The 20,777-nt window shown below is 41.8% G+C and overlaps 5 protein-coding genes across 5 annotated transcripts; 2 read left to right on the top strand and 3 right to left on the bottom strand.

The window, feature by feature from the left end:
• Positions 1-798: 798 nt before the first annotated feature.
• On the bottom strand, positions 799-1,632 carry KVR01_002926 (uncharacterized protein; the record flags this gene model as incomplete). Its single annotated transcript, XM_044794660.1, has 2 exons — positions 799-1,225; positions 1,292-1,632. 2 exons carry the CDS (start codon positions 1,630-1,632, stop codon positions 799-801), a joined length of 768 nt encoding a protein of 255 aa, XP_044647941.1.
• A 1,327-nt stretch (positions 1,633-2,959) lies between these two features.
• Positions 2,960-6,490, top strand: KVR01_002788 (uncharacterized protein; the record flags this gene model as incomplete). Its single annotated transcript, XM_044781671.1, has 5 exons — positions 2,960-3,171; positions 3,255-4,049; positions 4,109-4,288; positions 5,191-5,211; positions 5,873-6,490. Exons 1-5 carry the CDS (start codon positions 3,118-3,120, stop codon positions 6,488-6,490), a joined length of 1,668 nt encoding a protein of 555 aa, XP_044647803.1. The 5' UTR covers positions 2,960-3,117.
• A 629-nt stretch (positions 6,491-7,119) lies between these two features.
• KVR01_002753 (uncharacterized protein) lies at positions 7,120-9,981 on the top strand. The gene is made up of 3 exons (XM_044783814.1): positions 7,120-7,290; positions 7,355-7,869; positions 7,931-9,981. Exons 1-3 carry the CDS (start codon positions 7,203-7,205, stop codon positions 8,534-8,536), a joined length of 1,209 nt encoding a protein of 402 aa, XP_044647768.1. The 5' UTR covers positions 7,120-7,202; the 3' UTR covers positions 8,537-9,981.
• Positions 8,768-9,793, bottom strand: KVR01_002818 (uncharacterized protein; the record flags this gene model as incomplete). The annotated part of the gene is made up of 1 exon (XM_044790955.1): positions 8,768-9,793. One exon carries the CDS (start codon positions 9,791-9,793, stop codon positions 8,768-8,770), a length of 1,026 nt encoding a protein of 341 aa, XP_044647833.1.
• Positions 9,982-12,152: 2,171 nt separating the features above from the next.
• KVR01_002400 (uncharacterized protein) lies at positions 12,153-13,606 on the bottom strand (the record flags this gene model as incomplete). The annotated part of the gene is made up of 2 exons (XM_044790355.1): positions 12,153-13,541; positions 13,604-13,606. The coding sequence occupies 2 exons, from the start codon at positions 13,604-13,606 to the stop codon at positions 12,153-12,155; spliced, it is 1,392 nt and encodes a 463-aa protein (XP_044647415.1).
• Between the last annotated feature and the right edge of the window lie 7,171 nt (positions 13,607-20,777).

The raw sequence follows: 20,777 nt of genomic DNA, 5'->3' as shown, positions 1-20,777 counted from the left end.
AATATATTTTATATATATATTTATTAAAAAAGAAGGAAAATTTAATAATAACTATTATTTAGAATTAATTATTAAAGATAAAAGAAAAAAAGCTAGAATTTCTCCACTTTAATTTCCCACTTATTTAAAATCTTTAATCATTAATTCTATAAAATATTTATTAATAAAACTTTTTTAAATAAAGATTTTTAATTATTTAATTAAACTTCTTTTAATAAAAGATATTCTTTAAATATTTTTAAAAAGTTTTAATTTATCTTTTAAAAATATTTAAATTTCTTATTAAATTTACTTTTTACTTTATTTCTATTAATCTATTAATAAAATAATATATTAAGAATTTATAAAATATTTTTAATTTAAATTATTTATAAATTAAAATCTATATTTAAAACTTTTTCTTATATAGATTTATATAGAATTAATAAATAAAGATTTAAAAATATGACTTTTTAGCCTTTTTGGTGGGAAATGGCTGTGCGTAGGTGGGGGTGTGCGTGGGCCCATCAGTTGACTTAGTCCAGCCGTCCAACTACTGCTTGTACCACACCATCGGCTTCTGCTGCCGACGGATTAGCAAAACCAGCACCGTCGGACTCGAGCACAGCAGCATCGACTGCCGTGGGAGTTGGCCCCACCGTAGGTGGTGTGGTCGTCCTACCCTCCGCGAGCCCGGCACAACAGCGAGGCTTGGGGAATGTCTTTGGTGATCGCAGCCCTCGTCTGCATTCCACGTTCGGGATAATTCTAGGAGGTTCAGTGCCCAGGTGAATTGGGTTCCATTCTAAGCTGCACTCTTCACGGCTCCATTTCAAGGGAGTCGTTGCTCAGATATGTGTCCTGCTCCACCCGATGATTCGTGGACAAGCCTAGTTCGCGGCTTGTCAAACTTCCAGATGACCTTGAGATACCATCGGCTTCCGGGGGTCCACGGTACGGTTCTCCACCACTGCGTGATTTCGCCCAGTCCTGATTTCCTTTTGAGACCTTCATTGCACGTGACTGAAGACTTTGGAACAAAGTCCTTGTCCAAGCAACCGCTGACGATGAAGCAAGCTTCTCGCCTACTGGTTTCAGCAGAGGCATGCATGCGAGGGCACACAACACGGATACGTCGATGGCGCTGAAGAGGTATAGAGTCGTGCCGGTGTATGTGAAGTCGTCACTAGTAAGACCCAAGGCAATTTTCCACGTCGCGATTCGAGCTATCGCAATGGAGCAAATCCTACGGCTAACGTCAATTGATATCTTAAGGGATGTTTGACGGCCGGTTTGGAAGCTGGAGTCTTACAGTGCAACAAGGGCGAACATCGCCATGATTCCAAGTTTCCTTGTCACTGGCATCTGCAAGTGCCACAATACTTGCGCAGGCAGGGCAGCGACGAGAACATCAACAAACAAATTGCTGACATGTATTGCAAGATATGCCGCTGAAATGTTTCCACAATGGGGCTGAATCGACGACTCCCAGTAGCTCTTAGCTGGCAGGCAGATCAGCCAGACCACGCACATGTCGGCGATGAACCAAAGGCCATTGATTGCGAGGATGGTGTAGCAGGCAATGCAGAACCTGTTGTCTGTAGAAAACAGATGAATATATAGGAGAACGATGGATGTTCTGATGCTTGCCATGCCACAGGCCCAGCACGTCTGAAGAGAGATTTGAAGCTGCACCGGATGTCAGCAATTTAGTGCTTCTTATAACAACTATACGGAGGGTTTTTAAAATAAATATCTACCTTCTGAAATATCACAATCTTCCATGGTGTGACGTAGAGATCCTTGGCATGTTGCCCGAGACCGCCCAAGACAACGTTGAGGATGCATATTATCGAGATCGCGGTGGTACACGTCTATAGGAGCAATTAGCAGACTAGCGAGACCACTCCGGGCCAGGGTGAACTATACAAAACCGACCACGATCCATATGTCATGGGCAGAGATGTTCCGCTTTAGGGACCCCTGTGACCAGAAGCGCATGGCCACAGCGACAATAGCAATGGTCTCAAAGGTGGCCGACACCCCAATGATGACTGGACCCGTGGACTCACCCACCATGATCGAGGACTATTTCGGCGGGAAGACCGTCTGACTTGGGTTCCCAAGGGTCGTGTTGACGGCTGTCCCTACAGAGGATCGAGCCACGAAGAATACTAGTAATTACATCAAACCTTCAAACCGAATAGGTCTCGCGGGCGTGTTGTCTCGATGAGAATGAGTAGCCAGGATCGATCTTTGGTTACGACCGCGATGGGGTACTAAGTATGGTAGACCGAATGAAACGATCCCGGTAATTTGCTTGTTCGTGTTTCCACATATCCCTCGATGTAACTGCATTGCAGCGACGGTTGCATTGTTGTGGGACCAACAGTTCGTCCACTTTGAACGACCAGCATCCCACTCACTCGGCTCACCTATCCGAGTCTATCCCCTTGATAAAAGGCAACCGCCATGCACGCAGCGATCGACCTCTTGCTAAAATCCGGTCATGAGAGCTCGGCCATGATAAACCGGATAATTGGCAAGGGCTCTTCTTCAGTTACTCCTCAATTTTAGTCGATGTTGTGTCGAAATTCCTTAATCTGCGTTCTGCTAGACAGAGACATGCCGCACTGGCACTCCGTTTTGCAGGGTCGCAGTGCATAACCAACACCTGATGGATAAGTCTGCACCGCTCCGGGATTCTGTTGGTTTCCCCAGCATCCCCTGGCGGTAAAGGTCATGCCAGCTCCACTTTCATGCATCCTGAAGAAAATGAGCGGCCCGAAATTCTCAGCCAGTCGCGCTGGGCGCTTGTTTCTTGGATCCTTGGATTTTAGCGCCCGACCATAGATGCATGTGCGGTTAGGCGGTCTGGGGTTCGTCGGAACGTCCCTAAGGCACGATAGTTAGTGTGGCCCCCAAAGCACCCCTCATTGGCGAGACAACGTCAACTCACCCAGCAATTTTGTCCACTCACCTAGGACCTCCGCTTCTTGGCCCATCCTCTCTACTAGTATGCCAATCGTTCCATGATTTGGAGCTTATCCGTCGCAAAAGTCGACTGTTTGAACAGCGGCGGTCTCAAGGTTACCCTATTGTTTACTTGCCGAAGTTAAAAGGTGTATTTCAAATAGCATGGATCCTACAGATCAACCCCACGGTGATGCGAGTCGTGAGGCAGCTGCGGGCGTACGTATTCACTCAACTGCCCTGCTCGTCCTCTATTCACTTGATTCAACGTCCTGTTACTCACTTATGTGGCTAATGATTAGCTGTGCTCAATATGCCGAGGCCTGAATCTCCACCGGGACAAGTTTATCCTCGAGTCGAGACAACCCGCGTCCCGCCACTATACAGCGCAGGCTTTGCATGGTGACTCGCTTCGTACGTTACGCGCAGAGACACAGTTAACGTCAGGGAACGGGGAATGTATCTTCTCGAGTTTGGATATCATTTCGCAGCAGCGGGGTGATTGCGTCCTCTGCAATGTCATTTGGCGAGCTGTAAATCGGTACAGTGGCAACAAAGCCCCAACAACGGGACCCTTAGGACTTTTATGGGAGTTGGATGGTCGCTGTGTTGGTGGGGATTACAGGCTTGTCAATCGAACACGAAGAATCCGGATCTCGTGGAGGGACACCGATGGCAGGACGGAGTCAGTCTGCCTCGTACTCGTGGGTTCCCAGAATGACCCCCAGGATGATCACGCATTCCTTGGCAGAGAAGCGGTGCCTTTCCAGCAAAAGCTCGATATTATGAGAGGATGGCTAGAGACTTGTACCGAAAAGCACGACCAAAGTTGCTCTGATGAGCTCGGCACAAGAGCCGAGTTCGAGAGACTCGTCGTGGCTACGTACTTCGGGGTCATCGACGTCGTTGACATACAGCTCAAGCCGCTGCCCACTGCTCAAGACGGGCGCCCTGAGAAGTATGTGGCCCTGAGCTACGTATGGGGAGATACAGCAGGCCCTCACGTACGATACATGACCACAAGACGTAATGTGATGAAGCGCATACAGGAACGGGGTCTGGGAGAGGACTGGCGGTTCCTGCCAAAGACTATACAGGTATTCGTTGCCCCAGGACTCCCTTTTAAACATGTATGCTGACAATTCAACTCGCCCAGGACGCTGTGCTCCTGGTCAGGGCCCTTGGGCAGCGCTACCTCTGGGTGGACTCTTTGTGCATCGTCCAGGATAGCACAAGCTCATGGGAGCTCAATGCCAAGGCCATGCATCTCGTATATGGTAACGCCTTCTTTACCATATGTGCTGCAGATGGCGATGCCAGGACGGGACTCCGTGCTGTAAGCCCGATTCTTTCCGAGGCCAGGAGCTATGATCGCGCAGAAAGTCTTCGCTCATCAATGCAACCGACTTCTGGAAATCTTTTAAAAATGGTCCAGGATTCTTTTCACGAAAAAAGCAACGGAAATATCTCCACACCAGACCAAACCATAGGCTCGCCTCGTTCTGGTGTATGGGGATTGGTTGAGGGAGAGCAGATCGAGGAGGACAAGAAACACCAGTCCTTAGTCATTGATTATTCACCGGAGATCCGTGTGCTGGTTTCAAGATCTCCGGAACATGTGATACAGTGCTCCTCATGGGACAAACGCGGCTGGACATTTCAAGAACGACTGTTGTCACGACGGTGCTTAATCTTTGCCGAAGACCAGGTATATTTCCAATGTCGATCCACCGTCATGTCACAGGACAGATACTCTGACTCGAGTGATCGCGGATGGTCACTGGACTGCACCAATTCTCCGCTGCGGACACTTGGCGAATTGAAGAAAAGGGCTTTCTGGTTTTACATGAAATCCGTTGGACTGTACACCGGAAGACAATTGACAAGGCCAAGGGACATATTAACGGCCTTCCAGGGGAGCTCATGGCTTCTCGAGCAATACCTCAAAGCCCCACTCCTATACGGAGTTCCCAGATCCCACTTCGATCTGGCTCTGCTCTGGACACCGGTATCTACACTCTGCCGAAGAAAACTGAGGAATGAGAATAGCGACAATGATCTAAGCACTACCCCAAGCTGGCAAGATCATTTCAGTTGCAATGAGTGCCTACACAACAATTCCATCTTCGGGGCCAAAGAATTCCCTAGCTGGTCTTGGTGCGGCTGGATGCATGGCAAGTGTGAGTACGAGGTTGGTATGCTCGAGGGGTGTTTTCCTGATGTGCAAGTGTGGCTCAGATACAGGACGTGGATCCTTTGGTACGTTCGAGACCAAGAAGGGAATTTGAGACCTCTCTGGGACAGAGATTCACTCATACAGGACATAAGCACAGACGAACGCTGGCGAGGCTACTCAGGGCACGATGGAAGGACGATGTCCCGGTCAATGAGCATTACACCACCACCAAGTGCGACCCCGCAGTCACAGGCAGTAGCCACGACAGAGGGGAATCCGGCCCGCTCTCATGGTGCCCGGGGGTCTGCCAGGGCGTCCAAAAAGCGTCCTAGGCCCAGGTCTGATTCCAGCGATAGTTCCGATCAGAGTAGCTCGGAGACGGCGAAAGAGTCGTCCCACCGTGAGCAGACAAGGTCCGCGAGCTACGAAACACCGCCGCCGCCAAGTGAGGTCTGGCTCCGTCGTTCAAACAGCGCCTACCTAGAGACTGTTGTACCCAGCTACTATGACCATGACACCGATGGAAAAACACAAGAAGAAGGGACCACCCTCGGGAGTCATTACATCCCACCGACCAGAAGGAAAAGCCCGCATGACGGGTCTACTTCTATCCCGTCAGGAACGAAAGCAACAACGTCCCCAAACCCGTCGAGCGGCAACCGATCAAGTCGAAAACCAGGAGAGATGCGAGGCAATCATGTAGATGTTACGGAGCATCTCACTAATATAAATACGCCTCTCAAGGCGTCTCAGACTGCTGAGACGCGGAAGACCTCCGCGACATCTCCCCATATCCCCCACCCGTACGACACGCCGAAATTCGATGTTTACGGCCGGCCCATCAGGCCAGGGGCCCAAGCCGGGACCGATTTCACAAGCATCCTGCCCGAGAACCCGTTTGGGGTCAACCGCGGGCCATTCAGCATCGATTCAGATCTCTTGGGTGCAGAGGCCATGCCCGTGTTGCAGTTCTGGACGTTCCGGCACAAGCTCTACATCAGCATCCAGGACAGTCATGGGGGCTCCGCGCCCGAAGCTGGGGATCTCTGTCAGTGTGACATACGTGACAGATCTGGCGACTGGTGTGGGGTCATCAAGCTGCCACGGTCATATGCTGAGACCTGCCTGGACAGGTCGCTTTTCTTTGTTGCACTGTCTGAGGCCAAGAGCTTTACCATGGGGGAATGTCCGGTATGGAACTACTATATCCCCAAGGAACGAGAGGACTCCGAGTGGGATCTGTACTTTGTTTTGTTGCTAGAACGAAACAAGGAGAGGGCATTATGGGAGCGTGTTGCACTGGGAAAGGTCTTCAAGGCTGCCTTCAGCGGTTCAGTTTGGGATGAGATCAAGCTTGGCTAGAGGCGTTGATATGTGCAACATAGAGCAGCTACTTGCGTTGCACTGGGGGCTTGTTTCGTTGGCCATTTTGGCTTGTGCGTGCATCTTGGTGGCGGCAAAGGACAGGTCAACTGGCTGGCTCCCTCCTTTGACAGGTCAACTCCACTTTCATCCACCGCGGGCCCGGGGGCCTGCAAGTGGTGCATCGAATTGGCAAATAAGTGATAGGTGAGGCCTTATTGCTCACCCCTGAAGTCTCATCACTTGGCCCGCCCTGAGAAAGCAGGTCCCTAGCGGCCCGAAACTGTCAGGCAATCGTGCTGGCCGCTTCTCATGTTTGGTTCATTACTCGGCTTAAGTGCACCAGCATATGAACTAGCAGTGTGGGCCTCTTCATATGCCACTCGATGCGCTTTTTAGGAAGGATGTCCCTAGGCACAGTCGTGACATGTCAGATATATGGGGAATCTCTGCGAACAGTATCGCGCACCGTAGTCTAGTCTGCTTACCAATGAGGCGCAGTGATCTTACGTTGGCTGGCCGAACAGGTCAGCAATGCTAGGGCGTTGGCTCCTTGCGAACGATCCTTCGAGCTGAACCAACGTCTAGTTTTAAGTCCTCATCTCTCTCGACCCCGCAAACCCATCGGTCTCAAGTTCTACTCTCAACAGCAATTTTGCTTCGACATCGTGATTTCTCTCAGCACAACGTGTGGCTCCCGGACGAAGAGACCATGGCCGACAGAATTAGTAAGACTTATGAGGATGCCGTGGCTTCAAAGCTGCTTCCTGGGGTGACAGTCATTTCCGGAACAAAGGGCGGTAAGACCTCCCAGAACCCTGCATTGGCTTCAACTCTTATATACTGACATCTGGACTTTTCAAGGCGATATTTTATTCCAGAAGTCATTCGGGAAGGCTAGTCTCAAGGAAGGGCGGGATGAAGCTTTCACCGAAACGACCGTTTGTGCCATGGCCTCTATGACAAAGCTCATGACCGCCGTGGCCGTCATGAAGTGCGTCGAGCAAGGCACGCTGGAGCTGGACAAGAACGTCAAGCCCCTTCTGCCAGAGATGGGCAGATGGGGCATAATCACAGGCTTCGACGACGAGAAAAATAAGGGAAGCTTCGAGCCCGACTCGACCCCGGTCACCCTCCGCATGCTGCTTTGCCATACATCCGGCCACGAATATGACTGGATGAGCCCACTCCTTGGAAAGTGGCGTGCGTCTCTCAACCAGACGCCCTGGTCAGGTCCTCTCCTCACTGATAAATCGGCCATCCCACTTGTGTTCAAGCCAGGGACCAACTTTGCGTACGGCGCAGGTTCCGATTGGGCGGGAAGGCTGGTTGAGATAGCCAGTGGCATGACCCTGGACGACTTCATGCGCAAGCACATCGTAAGTTCCGCTGTTCTGGGTTGATCCTCATTCGCAAGAGAGCTGATTTTCCATTCAATAGTGCACACCCCTGGGAACTGAAAATGATTTCTCCTTTTGGCCCGAGGACAAGCCCGAGATGAGGAGCCGGATGGCTACTCTAAGCACCCTAAATGAAGCCGGGGAGCCTCCCGCCGCGGATGCGCTGGATTTTGATATCCGCTTTGGTGGAAAAGAATGTCTTGGAGGAGGTGGTGGATTTGGCACCGCCCAAGCCTACTATACCTTCCTTTCGGCGGTGTTCCGTCGGGATAATCGACTTCTGACGGAGGAATCCTACAATGAACTCTTTAAGCCCCAGCTCGACAGTGTACTGGAGGAGGCATTCAACAAGTACCTGGTCTCGTCACCGATTCACGAGCAGTTCATTGGGATGGGCATTCCTAGGTCTATCCGCAAGTCGTGGTCTTTCGCGGGTATGGTGGTGCTGGATGACCAAGAAGGTCGTTTCAAGAAGGGTGCCACGTTTTGGGGAGGTGTGCCATGCATGATGTGGTTTATGGACCACGAGGCCGGCATCTGTGGCACGGCATTCTGCCAGATGCTGCCGCCGATGCATCCGAGGATTATGGGTCTCCACGAAGAGTTCCAGAGAGGGTCATTCGAGGTAGCCCTTAAGGAGGCATAGGGGCGCCTCACGAGCGTGGAGTTTCGAGTCTCAAACCTTGGAATTTCCCTTTGGCCATTTTGTCACGGGCACAACACCCGGGATCATAGACGTAGCAAGCATTACAGGCAAGCCCGTATTTACTGAGAATCTAGATCAACGACTTGCGCTTATCTAACGTGAATAGAACAATAGTTATAGTATAACGCATTCTCCGCCCCTCTCTCCCAAAGCTCACCCGACTTTTCCTGCTCACGGCAAAAAGGCTTTCGTCGCGTTTTCACACCACTCGAAAAACTCCCCCGCCCTCCCCGATCCACCTTCAGCTTCACTGCGCAAGGCAAGAAGCAGGTCGCTCCTCTGGCCAGGGTGCCATCTCCCGTCACAAATAGCGTAGCGACCCGCAACTGCGTCATCAATGGTCACGGAATCGGAGAAGCCCATCCACAAGTACGTATCAGCACCATGCTGAGACTCATCTCTCATGAGAAACCTGAACAACCAGTACACTAAGGCCGGAGTGTATTGCCACATGCCGGTGTTGTATGTTCCCGGGTTGCCCGCAATAAACAGCACGCCGCTCTGACTCTGGCGGCGCGCAAACTCCGATGCGAGGAACCAGACGCCGGCCTTGGTCTGGCTGTAGAGCTCTATGTAGTCGGTCATGGCAGTCTGGTCTTGCATCCATTCCTTGCTGACGCCAGACGGGGGTGCGTTCATTTCCACGAGGATCGAGGCTGCCCATATTACCCGCACGGTACCTGCAGGAGAGGAGCTTGCCGTGCGGGAGAGGATCGGGAGCAGGTGTTGGGTCAGGACGAAGCTACCGAGTGTATTCGTTGTCATATGGTACTCGTGGCCTTGGGCACTTTTCGGGGCGTTCTTTCGTGCTCCGGTGCCCGCGTTGTTGAAGAGGACGTCGAGCCTACCATCCGGACCCTCCCGGTCAAGAAACTCGAGCGCGGCGCCCTTTACCGATTCGAGATCCATGAGGTCCATCTGGATGAATTCCAGACTCCCCAATTGTGAGCAATCGTCTCTTCCATCGTAGCACGATTTGATCTTGGCAATGGCTTCATCGGCGCGCTCTTTTGACCGCGTAAGTATGTAAACTTTGGCTCCAGCTCCGTAGAGGATGCGTGACAGAACATAGCCCAGACCAGATGAGCCCCCAGTCACGATGAACACTTTCCCCTTCTGGCTCGGCAGGTTGCTCTCGCTGAGCGGACCACTGGGCGGGAACCACTGGGTCCAGAGGGTGCCAAAAGGGACAGACATCATGAGCGGTAATGCCAACGCCTTTGTTCGCAGTCTCGGAAGTCAGATCGGCAGATGATTGACTAAACAGAGTGAAGTGTGCAGATAACTGGGTAATCTAGAGATGTTGACAAAGAGTAGTAAGCTCGCTAATTCTTTGCATCGAGAGGGTTGGAGAATCATTGCCTCGCAGCTGTAGAACGATGAAGATGTGGCGTGTTTAGTTTCATCGGTGCGACAGCGGGCGCAGCGCGTGTTAAATATCATAGCGGATCCCATGGCCCCGGAAAAACGGTTGGTAGACGGCAGTAGGGATAGCCAATTATGAGCCGAGGAGATCTGGGCCAACCGTAAGCTAGTCGCCAACCGTAAGCAGCTTCCTTCTAGGTAATCAGGCTTTGGCATGCTATCTACCCGAGGTAGAATGAAGTGGTAGTTCTTTTCAGTAGGCAGAATTTCTTTACATTCTTTCTAAATTTAGTTGAGCGTTTTTTTTGGAGTATTTCTTCACTTTAAATATTTAGGGTGACGTCATGTTTCTTTATTCTATGATTGAAGAGAGGGACGGCAAGAAAACCTAGGTACCTGGATGTCAGCTAAATACTGGCTAATTATAATCTCTCTGTCCTATCTGCTTCGGGCCGGCTAACCTATTATGATGTCTTTCTAAGCACTTCTAAGAACAGCCCCTAACTGTCAACTTGGGACATGGGCTCCGCTGTGTACGGGAGACGGGGAATGCCCGCGCTACTGTAATTGCATTGACCGCTAACAGTCTAGCTCGTTCCATGGCTCAAATTTAGGATTTGTATTGGGTGGTTTTGGGCTTTGTGCTTGGATGCTTTTTGCCCAAGTGCTGACATGCAAATGTGAGAACTCTTACTCACTCGCCCTCTTTGAAACCTCCCATCTCCTATCGTATTGTAACTATAGTTATCCACACTGTGACTTTTTCAAGCGTTGGGTCTTGAGCGCTTACTACCGTATGAAGGCGCCATGCATGTCCTCGGACGTATACCGAAACTAGTTAGGAATTTGATAAGGAAGACTGGAGACAGCAGTGTGATATCCGCTCACTTCATTCCCCACAATGGGAAACTCATCCAAATATTCGATTGACTTTTGAGGCTGACTTGATCCTCAACACCATTACACGCGCAATGGAGGAATCAAAGTCCGCAGTACAGAACCACATCGCTGGGAACGTCGAGCGCGAGATACCAATACATGCTTTTTGGCGGCGACACGTTGTTAGATCTGGGCAAAGTCTCCCAAGCCAGGCGTCGAGCGTGAATAAATGTAGCCCTCAAGAAGTTGAAAAGGCTACCAACTAGTCAAACACGATTCATGATCTTCCATCGCAACAAATCCCCGCTGGTAAATCACGGGAAACCCTGCCCGAGAAGCACAACCACGTACAAGAGGCACCGGCGAAGCGCGAGATCAGCCATGCGCGTGGGAACCACGCAAAGAAGCGGTTCCAGGAGGAGGCAGACACTCCTGGCCTGCACCACAGCCAAGAAGAAGTCAGCAAAACCCAGCACACAAAGACAGCAGCACGAACCGTTCAGGGCGAGCACATCCACCGCCACGCCCATGAGCACATCTAGCCCGTGGGCCAGAACGAGAGCGTGAAGCCCCAAAGGGTGAATCGGAACAAGTCCATCCGCGGGGTCCACCAGCACAAACCACAGCGCAAGAGCGCATGGATGGCACCGCTTATCACATCAGACGAGGTCCAAACACATTGCAGCAGCGTCAACCGGTGCGGCGTAGAGCGCTCCGACGTCTTTGTCGGCGAGCGTGGCCGGCTGTACAGAGGACATATATGAGGGTTGTGGGATCCCGAGGCACGACCAGCTTGACGTATTCCCACGGTGAAGCCGGCGTGGGGTGCCACACACCCAGAACAGTGAGGACAACCCGTGGTAAAACGCCTGAGACGTACAGGCGTCGTGGCGTTCAGGCATGTTGTCGACGAAAGCCTCGATGGGTATGAGATGTCGTCCGCGATGTCGCCTCGCTACGGGGCTGCTTGCTTCCGAAGCCACGCAAGCCTGGGAATACCTATGTGGCGCACTTGGGAAGGCAAGCGTCCCTCGCGAGAGGCACCTGGGACACGCACGCCTAGGGAGTCCACGCCTAGTGCCGGATATGTACGCACGACTTCAGGGCACCACAAAGCTACGTTTACGAGAAGTCGAACAGAAAAAAGAATGCGAATGGATATAGAAAGGTAGAAATCATGTCTTAGGTGCAAAACAGATTAGGTAAGAGTCTGGCTCTCGGTCTGGATGATTTGGGACTGGCCAATTCTCATTGTAATACAGAATATTAAAACCTATCATCATCAAAGGGGCCCAAAGCCTGTGAAAAGCCGCTAGTTCACGGTGCTGCTTCCAGTTGAGTCAAAGTACTCAGGCCGGCTGATGAGGTCGATGTAACGATTGACAGGGTCAAGCTCGGAGAAGCCTTCGCTGAGGAAGGTTGCCTCTCGATTCTCTTGTGCTTCGTCATCGTCCTCGAAGAATGCCCCTTTGCGGTTGGGACTGGCACCGGCAGAGCATTCGGGGAAATAGCCAGTGAATTCGGCATTGGTTGATGTTGCAACTCCGAGTTTTGTATCGAGCCGTCCGTCTTTCTGCTTCAAAAAGCCTTTGAATTTGAGAGTGAAGTGGGCACGGTCGTAGTACCAAGTGTCCTCTTGTGCGGTGAGGGGAGTACGCGGTGCACAGAAGTACTCAACGTGGGTAAGGCTGCCCAGGGACGTAGAGGGCGGGATCTCGGACAGAGTGGTCGAGTTGGGAAAGAACCGATTGATGGAAGTCGCGGTGTTCAGCAGGTGCTTCATCCAGTCAAGATTGGAAGCAAGCCCGAGAAACGACTCAGCGGTGTTGAGCGTTGCGTTGTTTGGAACGTCGGGAACGTTCCATCGAGAGACGCGGCGGCGTATATCACTGATGTCGATGGATCCATAGACATCATCATAATCGTAGGGTGCGTGCCAACACAAATTGGAGGTGACGGCAAGAAAAGATTGGCTATCAGCGCCAGAGGATGAAATACCAATGAACTGGTGGTTTTCGCTGAGTGGGAGAGCGACAGGGTGCATGGCCCCATCATCTTTGAAATCTGCGTCGCCGGTTCCGAAATTGTGGACCAGCTTCTGGAGCGCAGGTATGATCGGAAGGCGAAGCATACCTGGAATTTTCTCCAAGCCAACGAGCCCACTGCTTTCCTGGAGATGGCCAAAATCTGGGAGAGACGGGACGACCGATGGCTCGGAATAGTAACTGTCGTCTAGTTTGTTAGCTCCCATGGCTTGAATAAAACCAATGAGTGGTGCAGCAACCGGCCACCTCTCAGCGGGTGCGATGTTTTTGTACTGATCAAGTAGCTCTTCCTCCGCTCTAGGGAGAGCGGGTCCGAGAGCAGAAGCACGAGCGCGGAGGATGTGGAAGTAAACCACATGACTGTAGTAAAGGTAGAGAACAGGAGTGAAGAATCCGGGGCCGCTGTTGTGAAAACGACGGCTGGGGGTTTGAGTCTGTTCCCAAGCTCTGGAACACATTGCTTCTAGCATCGCAAACATGTTGCGGGCCGTAGGGATGTATGACGAGACACCAGTTCGGGGAATGTCCCACGATTCAATGTGTTGGACAGAGTCGCGAAGGATAGCATCGTGAGGCGGGGCATGTTGTGCAGCAGGAGACGGCTCGCTCCGAACTCCAGGTTGCTCGGGAGCGCCGTCGAAGAGAAAGCGCTGAGACTAGTCGACACAGCAGTTGTTAATACATTGCAGCCCTGGGGGAGGGGGAAGCAGTCCCTTACCATGGTGGTGATAATGCCCTCAACGTCGGCGCGGAGTTGCTGAAGGCGCGATGTTCATGAGAGCTTCAAGTTTTGTTTGGCCTGCGGGACGTGACAGCGGTCTGCGCGACTTTGCTCGTGGTGCTTATGTGGCACTCAAGGCATTTGCACAGCTCGTTGCAAGCCAGTCGTTGCAGTGTCGCAGGCCTTGGGGAAAGCACAGTTCGGAATCTGATCTTGTCCTATAAAGTGGCTGCTGGTGCAGAAAAACAGGGCGGTCCTGCCTGTGTACCTACCTACCTAGGTACCTAGGTACCTAAGTATCTGAAGTCCAATTCCTCAAAGCAGGCCATACTGACTACACTTATTTACATTTCAAGGTATTAAAAGTATATTAGTAATATATAAATATTATATACTATTAAAACCTCTATATAATTAATATCTTTTTAATATTTTAATATATAATCTTTAATTTTTTAATAATAATATATTAAATTAATTTAAAAATATTGACTTAATATATTTTAATTATTATAGATTAATTAATAATAATATTATTATATTATAAATTAATTTAATAATAATAGATTATTATATTATTTAAGGGATATTTAAAGTTAATTTAATTAATAATTATATTATATTAAAGGTTATAAAGTATTTAAAATATTAAGTATAAAAATTAAAGAGAGAATATTATATTAATAATATTATAAGTAAGAAATATTATATATTTAAGTATTTTTAGTTAATAGACTTTTATATAATTATATATTTTTATTTTTAACTTTCTATATTATTAATTTTATTAGTATTAATATATTTATTATTATATAATTCTTTTTAACTTCTTTATTTAAAAGAATAATTTCTATTTTAATAAAATATAATAATAATTAATTAAGATTTTTAAACTTAAAATATTATTATTCTTTATTAATAAAGTATTTAATTAATTTAAATAAATTAAAAAATATTAATAGTTATATAATATAATATAATTTAATAGGTTAAATAAATATTAAAATTATAAGATTAATATTATAATTAATTTATTTATATTAATAAATTTAAAGTTAATAAATAAAATAATACTTATTATATAAATTAATTATTAACAAGTATTAGGTTAAAGTATTTACTTTTAATAATAATAAAAATTATAAAATATAGTTTTAAATAATTTTATTATTTATAATAAATAGAATTCTTTATTTATTAATATATAAAGGAAATATTAATTTTATTAACTTTATTAAATATATATAATTTAAAATATTATTATATACAATATTATTTTTAAGGCTTAATTTAATATTAATTATAAATAATATAAGCTTTTATAAGTATATTAAATTAATTAATTTATATATTTAATATAATATTCTATTAAAATACCTTTTATATATTTATTAAATTTTAATTTAATTAAAGTATTTTAAAGACTTTAAGGTATTTATTTATTATTATACTATTTATTATAAAAATAATTAGAAATTAAAGAATAACTTTAAGTAATTTTTATTAATTATATATATTAAATTAAATTAAATATAAAACTATTTAAAACTATTTTAAAAGAATAAAGGTTTTTAAATTAAATAGTAAAGAAAAGATATTATTAACTATATAGATTAATTATAATAGTAGTTATTATAGTAATATAATTATATATATATATATATATAGTTACTTAACTTTATTATAATATAAATTAATATAATAAAGTTTAATTATTTATTAAATAATATAATAAAATAACTTTAATTTTAAGTTATTAAATAATATATATTTTAAGTATATAAAATATTATTAATATAGTTACTTTAAAGGTTTTTAATTAGGCTCTATATAAACTATATATCTAACCTTTAATAGTTTTAATATAATTACTTTAAGATATTATTAATATAATCTTTAAAGTATTAAAACTTAATTAAAAATAGTTATATTAATAAAAAGTTATATTATTTAATTAGTATAATAAAGAGTTATTAATTAATATAGATTATATATAATAAGATTTAATATTTATATATAAAATAAGTAAAAGAAAATATTAAAATATTAAAATTAGTAAAAATTAAACTAAGCTTTAAAGTATTTTAAGATAGTTAGAATTAAACTTATAATTATAATATTATATAAATTTTATATTTAAGTTAATATTAATTATATTAAAAGGTTTTAAGACTTAATTTAATTTTATAGTGAGTTATTAAATAGTTATAGCTTTATAAAGGTAATAATAAGGTATTTAAATATAACTTTCATTATATTAATAAGTTTTATATTAAAATATAATTTAATTAAAAGTAACTTTATAAATAAAAGTTATATTAATTGATAGTTAAGATTTTACTTATTTAAATAATATTATTATTATAATTATGATTAAATTAAATACTTTTTATATAGTTTTATATTTAAATTAATTATAATTATATTATTAATATTATTTAATTAAATAAAGTTAAAATAAAAAGGAAGGTAATTTTATAAGGAAGGAAGGTATAGGTAGTTTAAGGTAGGTAATAAGATTATAACTTAAATTTAAAAGTATTAACTTTAAACTCTTATAACTTTATTAAAAAAATTATAGATATAATATAACTTTTAATTTTATATATTTAAAAGCTTTTAATTTAAATAATATAATATTTATTTTAATTAAATATCTTTTAATTAAAAAATAATAAAGTAGTTATAATATATAATTTAAATATTTTATAATTAATTAATATATATTTAATTAACTTTATAATTATAAATTAAATATTATAATTAGTTAAAATATTATAAACTTAATTAATTATATAAATTAATAACTATTTATAATTATAAATTATTTTTAAATACTTTATTTTCTTTTAATAACTTATTAAGTATTAGTATATATAATTAAAGTATTACTTAATTAATGTCTTTTAAAGAAAGTTTTTATATATTAATATATAAAGCTTTTAAGGTTATTATTAAATATTATACTTTTAAATTATTTATTTAATTAGTTAGTTAAGTCTTTAAGTAATAATAAGTTAAAGTCTTTAATTTATTATAAAAGATATTTTAAAATAGTTTTTAATAAAATTATAAGCTTTTAATATACTATATAAATAAGAAACTTATTTAATAATTTAAATTTATTAACTTTATTAGGGATTATTAAAAATAAAGATAAAAGTATAGTTTAATATATTAATAAAGGTAGTATAACTCTTAATAATTTATTAGTTATTAATAGGGCTATAGGAGAGTATATATCTAATTAAATATATATTATAATTAAAGTAATAACTAATATATTAAAGGATTCTTTATATAGTTAGTAATAGTTTAAAGAAAGGAAAGTATTATTTTAATATTAAGTTTATTATTATTAATAATAATATTTTTATTAATAATATTATTACTTATTTTATTAATTTATATTTTATTAGTTTATTTAAGGATTATTAATATAAAGTTTTTCTATTTTAAATATTAAAAGCTTAAATAATATCCTTAAAATTATTATATTATTATATAATATATTAAAATAATATTTAATTATATATAGTTTAAAAATATAATATAATTTTATATTCTTTTAATACTTTTAATTTTATTAATTTAATTTATAACCTTTCTATTAATTAAATATAAATAAATTTAATCCTTTTAATAAAGTAATAAGTTACCTTATAGGTATTTTTCTTATTATTAATATAATTATTAGGAATTAAGTACTTTAAAAGTTAATAAAGTTATATATATATTATAGTATATTTTATTTTTCTTTTAAAAGTTTATTTTATTAATAATATTAAATTAATTTTATTAATAAAATAAAAATTAATTTTATAAAAGAACTTTAAATTAAATATATTTTTATTTATTTTAATAATAATAGTAATATATAAATTTTAATATATTAAAATATTAATATATAATTATTTAAAATAATATTATTATATTTAAATATTATTTAAGAACTATTTATATTAAAAGAGTGTTAAAATTAAATATATAGATAATAAAAGGTTATATTTTCTTTTATTATTAATAATTTTTAAAGTTAAGTTAATAATTATTTATTAATATATAATATTTTTTATATTATATTATAGTTAATATAAATATATTTTTAATATTATATATATTAAAGTAGTTTATAATTTATTACTTTAATATATTAAGTTATTAATTAAAAGTATATTAAATATTATATTTTATAGTTAAAAGTAGTTTTCAAATATATAGTATTAATTAATTAGATATATTAATTATTTAATATTTAAATATATTATATAATAGGTATTATTATAAGATTTTAATATTTATATATATTTTTATTAAACTTTTAAAGAGGTTTAAGTTATTATTTAAAAGTTTTTAATTATTTTTAGTTAAAATCTTTTATATATTATTTTTAGTAATAATTCTATTTATAATTAGTATATTAAAAGGGTTTTTATTAACTATTTTATTAGTTTAAATATTTATTAAATTTTTAATAAAAGATTATTTATATTTAGTTTAAAGTTTTAATTTATTTTTAATTTATATATAGTTTTTAATTTAAATAGTATTTTTAATATTATTATATAATAATTAGTTAATATTTAATATTATTTTATTATAATATTATATATATTATTATTTATAGTTTTAATTTTTTAAAGGTATTATAGTAGAGGTAGTTTAGACTTATTTTATTAAGTTATTATTAAAGATAATTTAATGCTTTAAATAGGTTTAAATATAATAAAAGCTTAGAGTTAATAGGTTATAATTAATTTAAAGGATTAACTTAAGGTTATAAATATAGTTTTATAGCTTTATAAGTATATTATATAGTTATTAATTTAAGTAAATAAATAATATATAATTTAAATTAAATATATTAGTATAGAAGGTTAATAATATATTAATAATAGTTATATTATTAAATAATAGTTTAATAGATAAAATATTATATTTAGAGGTAAAACTTATTTATAATAATTAATTAATAGTTATTTAAGGGTATAATTTATAGTTAGAGATATAAATAGTAAGGTTAAGGTTGAAAATATTAAAGGGATGTTAGTTGTATAGAGGTTTTAGTGGTGTGTAATATTTATGTGTTATTAGTGTACTTTTAATACCTTGGAATGTAAACGAGTGTAAGCACTCCCTGTGCCCTCGCAGGCGGCTCGGCTCAAGGGTCGCTTGTTAGTGTACTCCACTCCAGCCTTCTGCACGCCATCGCATCACATCCATCACCCCGTCGCATCGCCATGGCGCCAACAAATCACAGGCCGATGCAGCAAATACCGCCTCAGCATCACTTGCCATCGCCCGACACCTCCTTCTCAGCGAACAGCTTAACCTCGACCGCGCCTCTGTCCCCACCGCAGTCGACATCGTCTTGTTCGACGACCGTGCTGCCAGCGTCGCTGCTGCCTACCTTACAACCCCGTCGGGAGCCGCGTCGCAGACGGTCACAGTCAGAAACACATCTATCTGAGTATCGCAGGTACCTTTGCTCACATTGAGCGTTGGTATGAGGCTCTGTACTTATTTTGATGCAGCCTTGGGTGCCAGTAGTCCGACGAAGCTTTGCTGGCAGTATATCGTCTCAAACGATCTTCATTCACAATCTGTAAATACGTCCTTCAACCTCCAAATCCTCAGCCGTTCAAATTGACCACTGCTCTGATCCGAACGGACTACTTACACTCCCAAACTCGTCTTTCAACCCATTGAAGCCTTCTGCAGTCATGTCGGAGAAGCATCAATACCTCCTACCGGAGCCCTAGCCAGAGAAGGAGGTTGCTCGTCTGACTGAGCAAGATTCCATCATCTTACAGATGATGGCAGGTAAACGTATCTTGGCTCTAATTGACCTGAAGCAGCGAGGACTTCAGATCCTAAACTCAGCCACGGCTAACGGCTTGTTCCTACGCGGAATCCAGCCGTTGCTTGCCGAGCCCTACACTCTCATAGGTTAGGATGTTATTGATAGTTTCTTCCCGCTAACGTCTCCGCCTCACATATCCTTGTCCATTCATGATATTAGTGAGCCGTGGCCGGAAGAGCTATATGCCTTATAGGACCTTGTCCACTAGCGGTTCGCGATCCCCGGCGGCGTAAAGGAGTAAGCCTTCCACCGACGAGCCCATCTCCGCCCGAGGAGAACGGGCCTTGACAGTCATGTGCTAAACATGAGACCCTACAGAGCCACACCCCGCTAGATTGTCAGCTACTTGTGCCAGCTTGTCAAGCCCGGCGGCCCCGCGATGCAAGACGCGTGGACCTGCCTCCGGGCCTGGATGGCAGCCGCCGGAGCCGGGGCGGAATTCGCTAACCAGATGGCTGGCTGGATTATGGAGCAGGGCTTTACAAACTTCAAAGAGGAGCACGTCGACACTATCATGGCCCTCACTGTAAAGACGCCCAGTCGGGTGCTCGGAGTACCCAGGTGATGGTTGAACGCAGTCACGGGTGTCTCCGGTGCGTGCAAGAGTGAGTACCTAGGTACTACTGTGCATTCTGTCCCTATAAAAATACGACGACTGATGTCTGATGACTCTTCTTCGACAACAACATCGGCGTACCAGCTACTGTACTCGACAGGCTACAGGGAGCGTGCCGCGGATGAGTTCTTCAAGGAGGGTGGGGCTTAGTACTGCATCATTTTTGCAATTGGTCAGAAATCACCCGCGTAGAAAGTTGGAAGTCAGGAGATACGGGCTGTCTGTGGTGACTTTGAAAGCACCAAGATGTTACGCGTGGTGCTCCGTTCATCCAGCTATCTTCCTCTTACGGGTCTAGTGAGAATGCAGCTGTTCCATTGCCAGTGATACCGACATGATACGGACATCCTATTTGCCGGTATTGGCTCCAGCCACCTAAATGAGTAGTAAATCCACGCACTTATATGCAAGGTATCCTATTGTGCTATGCTCGAATCCATCCTCCAGTCTGAATGACCGACACATTTGTTCCTAGCCGCCCGGTAATTAAAGATGAGATGAGGGATTCACACCCGCAAAAACAGAGGGTACACCCAAGCCTCATAAGATAACCTAAGATCCTATAGATAAATGAAATAACCTCCAGCCTCTTATAAGACAAGCACCTGTAGGATAATCTTCTACTAGTATAGGATAAACTTCTATGGGAAAACCTCTAGATTTTACATGATAACTGCTTGGGTGGGAACCTA

This window comes from Diaporthe batatas (assembly GCF_019321695.1).
Source record: "Diaporthe batatas strain CRI 302-4 chromosome Unknown Contig00003, whole genome shotgun sequence".
NCBI lineage: Eukaryota > Fungi > Ascomycota > Sordariomycetes > Diaporthales > Diaporthaceae > Diaporthe > Diaporthe batatas.
Note: the sequence above shows the minus strand (reverse complement) of the source record. Positions and strands in the feature narration are given on the sequence as shown.

What these genes read in the sequence shown, in the direction of transcription:
- KVR01_002753 (XM_044783814.1), top strand. Translation starts at nt 7,203, where the DNA reads ATGGCCGACAGAATTAGTAAGACTTATGAGGATGCCGTGGCTTCAAAG. An exon ending in CATTTCCGGAACAAAGGGCG is followed by an intron (nt 7,291 to 7,354) that starts GTAAGACCTCCC and finishes GGACTTTTCAAG; the next exon opens with GCGATATTTTATTCCAGAAG. An exon ending in ACTTCATGCGCAAGCACATC is followed by an intron (nt 7,870 to 7,930) that starts GTAAGTTCCGCT and finishes TCCATTCAATAG; the next exon opens with TGCACACCCCTGGGAACTGA.